The sequence below is a fragment of the Empidonax traillii genome, unplaced genomic scaffold, assembly GCF_003031625.1.
Source record: "Empidonax traillii isolate 1590-97213 ecotype Southwest subspecies unplaced genomic scaffold, ASM303162v1 scaffold24:size2376012, whole genome shotgun sequence".
NCBI classification, from domain to species: Eukaryota; Metazoa; Chordata; class Aves; order Passeriformes; family Tyrannidae; genus Empidonax; species Empidonax traillii.
The window spans coordinates 2,374,924-2,376,019 of NW_020955217.1; the positions used below are offsets into that span (position 1 = coordinate 2,374,924).

At 38.3% G+C, this 1,096-nt stretch overlaps 1 protein-coding gene across 1 annotated transcript in view; it reads left to right on the forward strand.

Annotated features, from left to right (window-relative positions):
- Nucleotides 1-1,055, forward strand: part of LOC114068697 (dimethyladenosine transferase 1, mitochondrial-like) — an 18,607-nt gene extending 17,552 nt beyond the window's left edge. The window contains exon 7 of the mRNA XM_027905037.1: nucleotides 938-1,055. Within this exon, the coding sequence (XP_027760838.1) occupies nucleotides 938-1,029 (92 nt within the window). The 3' untranslated portion in view covers nucleotides 1,030-1,055. The remainder of the gene's footprint in view (nucleotides 1-937) is intronic.
- Nucleotides 1,056-1,096: the final 41 nt, after the last annotated feature.

Genomic DNA, 1,096 nt, shown 5'->3' on the forward strand with positions numbered 1-1,096 from the left:
TTTTTTTTTGTGGTGGTGTGTGGGTTTTTTTTGGTTTTTTTTTGTTATGAAATCTGGTTACCAAGGCAATTTACAATTGAAAACGAAAGGCAGATGTGTCTGCTTTTTAAAAACTGTTGAATTTGGCTTTTCGGCATCACTTGGACAAATAATGTTTGGGCTTCTTTTCCTTGCATCATAATGAAGACAGAGATGAAAGTGTAAAATACACCATAAAATGTTACATTATTGAAAGCTTGATTCTCTAAATAGAAAGCAGTTAGTTTTTAATCATCTTTCCTATAACAAGACTTCAGTACCTTAATTGTACAGTCAGTTATGTTTGAAAATAGTTCCTTTTTCTTCAGTAAATGCTATGTGGAAAGTCAAAAAGCATGGTTTGAAAAATCAGCAAAATAAAGTACTTTTGTAGCAGACAAGTATCATTTTCTACTTCTTTCCTTTTTGTGGTTGCCCCTGTGAATTAAATACCTTGCATGAACATTACTGCAACCCAGATGTAGGAAAAGTTAAGTTCTCGGTTATACGTTCTTTGAAATAATCATACTACACTTAGCACACAAAAAAAACCTTGAATGGATAGAAATAACTATTTACACATAGTCCTTCAGGTTGTAACCTGCATTGCTCTCCTGTTCTGTGGATGGAAAATGATGCTGCCTTGGAGGGTAAATCCATCCTCCTTGCTGCTTGTTAAAACAGGAAGTGCAGAAAATCACACCTGCGATAAGCAGAAAGCCTGCTGAAATGAATCCTGTATAAACTGCTGCTCCTGGTTCATGTTTACTGCTCTCTGGAATGGTCTGGTCCAGAAAATTTGAAATGATTTCTCTTGTGTACCAGGATGTTGGTACTAATCCACAGATTCCTGCAAGAACGAAGCAGATTCCTCCAGCAAAACAAGCGTGACTTTTGCTGTCACTGTCCCCTCCCAACTTGGTGCATTTCATTCCAACTGTAGTGATGCAGATCCCAAATGCTGATAGGATACAAGACAGTACCATGGTGGTCCGTGCAGCCTGGATGTAGACGGGGAGAGAGAGAATGGAGTATTTCAGGGTACAGCTAAACATCCCAGTGCTGTACCATGTGCAGT